At 44.8% G+C, this 2,500-nt stretch overlaps 1 protein-coding gene across 1 annotated transcript in view; it reads right to left on the bottom strand.

The window, feature by feature from the left end:
- Nucleotides 1-2,500, bottom strand: part of dysf (dysferlin, limb girdle muscular dystrophy 2B (autosomal recessive)) — a 155,531-nt gene that overhangs the window by 9,157 nt on the left and 143,874 nt on the right. Inside the window, 2 exon segments of the mRNA XM_084043388.1 lie at nucleotides 1-158; nucleotides 1,783-1,882. The exon segment at nucleotides 1-158 is cut by the window's left edge and continues 15 nt beyond it. Coding sequence (XP_083899514.1) covers nucleotides 1-158; nucleotides 1,783-1,882 — 258 coding nt within the window.

Raw genomic sequence — 2,500 nt, 5'->3', positions numbered from 1 at the left:
TCCGTTGTGCTCGTACGTGCACGGCCACCATCCTTTGACTGTCTTCTGTTCAAACAGAGAGACCAGAGCGTCTGCGGGCTGAGCCAGCAGGTCCAGGGTGCATTTCTCTGGAGTCTTGGCTGGTCGTAGCATGTGGTTCAGATCCATCTCCAGGTGACCTGAGGAACCAGGGATACAAGTAGGCCTATATTAGATCGGTGGTTCTCAAGCTTTTTAGCTCAAGACCCAAAAGAGAAATCAGATGTTTGACTGGGACCCAAACTAGTGAAAATATCAGATCTACGAGCTCACAATGTGTCGCGTCGCGCCGCGTTGTGAGCTTGTAGATCGGCTATTTTCACTACTTCTTAAAAAAGTTTTTTTCTTATTTATGGAATTACTTGGATTTTCTTTCATTCATTCGAAATTCTTTTGAAAAAAAATCATTGAATTCATTTTTAATTCATAAAAAAAATAGCTTTTTCTTTTGGGAATGTTTTTTAAAAATGTTTTGAAATAACAATAATCAAAAACAAAATGTAGGAAACAAAATAAGGGATAGTTACTTGTGACCCATAAAGAAATTGTCCGAGACCCACACATGGGTCCCGACAATCTGAAGGGGTTTTTGCATAAAAGAGAATATAAAAAGTATGGAGAGGAGAGGTTATATTTCGAGGGGTGGGGGTGGGGGCAACGGAGAAACGGGCGGAGGCAGAAGGCGCGAGGCAGAATTCCGGGGAGGCTCGAGTCTTGAAAGGAGTCGAGGAAACGAAACAGTCGAGGAAAGAGAGAGAGAGAGAGGGGAGATGAGTGACGGCCATGAGGGCTGTTTTTTTTTTAGGTACGGGGGTCGTGAGTCGGGAGGCGGAGGGTTATGGAAGACGTTTTGGACAGCCTTCTGTCTCGGGGGGGGCGGCGGCGGGGGGGGGGGTGGGGAATAAACGAATAAGTGTAGAGAGGACAAACGGGAGGAAGAGGAGGAGGAGGAGGAGGAGAGGAATGGCGAGGAGTTATTTTTGGAGGGCGGGGAGGTGGAGAAGGATGGGGTGGGGGGGGGGGGGTTTCGGGCCAGAGGAAAAGGTAGAATTTGGACAGCTTGAGTTGCCGAGCCCACTCCCTTCCTGCTGAGGTACGGGAAACGTTCCTCTGCTTCAGAATCAATGTTATCACAGTGGCTTCAGCTATACTGTACATCATTCATACAAAAACACACGCGTCCACAAGAGTGGACACACGCACACGCACTCGCACATGCACGCACACACGCCCACACATACGACACACACGCATGCACAGTCCATATGCAGATGTAAATAGAGAACTGTTTTTGCAATGGGTATTTGGTAGGGGGTGGGACGATATATCGATATCGCGATATATCGCGATACTTTCTCCCGCGATAAATAATCGATATACTGCCGAAAAAAAAACGATATATTAAAAAAAAAACTCTGTATTTGTATAATGATGATTTTGAACTGTTTGGTGCTATTTTAAGTGTTTATTAATTGAATACAAGGACTATCGTGATATATCGTTGGTGAAATTTCATGCAATATATCGTGATATCGCAATTTATCGCAATATATCGAATATCGTGATGTTATCGCTATCGAGGGCCTAATATCGCCACAGATATCGTATCGTGAGATACCCATATCATCCCACCCCTAGTATTTGGTAACCTGCTGACGAGGTTACATATTTAAAGAAAACACACACACACACACACACACACACACACACACACACACACACACACACACACACACACACACACACACACAGATGCGTTTTTACCGAGGTAGTCGTCGAAAGAGAACTTGTCGTTGTCCCAAATCTGGACGGTGAGTTTAGGAGGAAGTTTGGTCTCAGACTTATCAACACTCCAGAAGTGTTCCTACACACAGAGAGAGAGAGAGAGAGAGAGAGAGAGAGAGAGAGAGAGAGAGAGAGAGAGAGAGAGAGAGAGAGAGAGAGAGAGAGAGAGAGAGAGAGGGAGGGAGACAACAACTCTTTGACTCACTGATATTTCAAAATGACTGGTACAATAATCAGCTTTGGTTCCTAAACTTAAACCCCTTTCCCCCCTGACACGGTCGAGGCAGATGGCCACCCACCCTGGAGCCTGGGTCTGCCTGACGTTTCTTCCAGTTAACCCATTACAACTCAACCCAATACAAGCTGGTAGATCTGCTATTTTTGAATAGCCCAAAGTATAAAAGAATGGTTATAGCAAATAATCTAGGTAGCACTTGCTATGACACAGTATGCGTTCCCGGATTGAATGGGTTAAGGGGGAGTTTTTCGTTTTGCTAAAATTGCTTGCTCAGGGTGGGACAATGTCGTGTTCCTGCGCTATTATGTTAAGTGTCTTAACAGACTAGTTCTGTTTTGGCACTATAATAAAAAAATATTTTATGTTTTATTTTAATTGAACGATAGAGCGGAAGGTTCCGGGTTAGATCCCTCCTTGCTTCGTGCCAAAGTCTCTTTGAGCGAGACACTAAAATCTATG

The sequence above is a fragment of the Gymnoscopelus microlampas genome (genome assembly GCF_963454915.1).
Source record: "Gymnoscopelus microlampas genome assembly, chromosome: 19".
NCBI classification, from domain to species: domain Eukaryota; kingdom Metazoa; phylum Chordata; class Actinopteri; order Myctophiformes; family Myctophidae; genus Gymnoscopelus; species Gymnoscopelus microlampas.
This window is presented reverse-complemented; position numbering and strand designations above follow the sequence as displayed.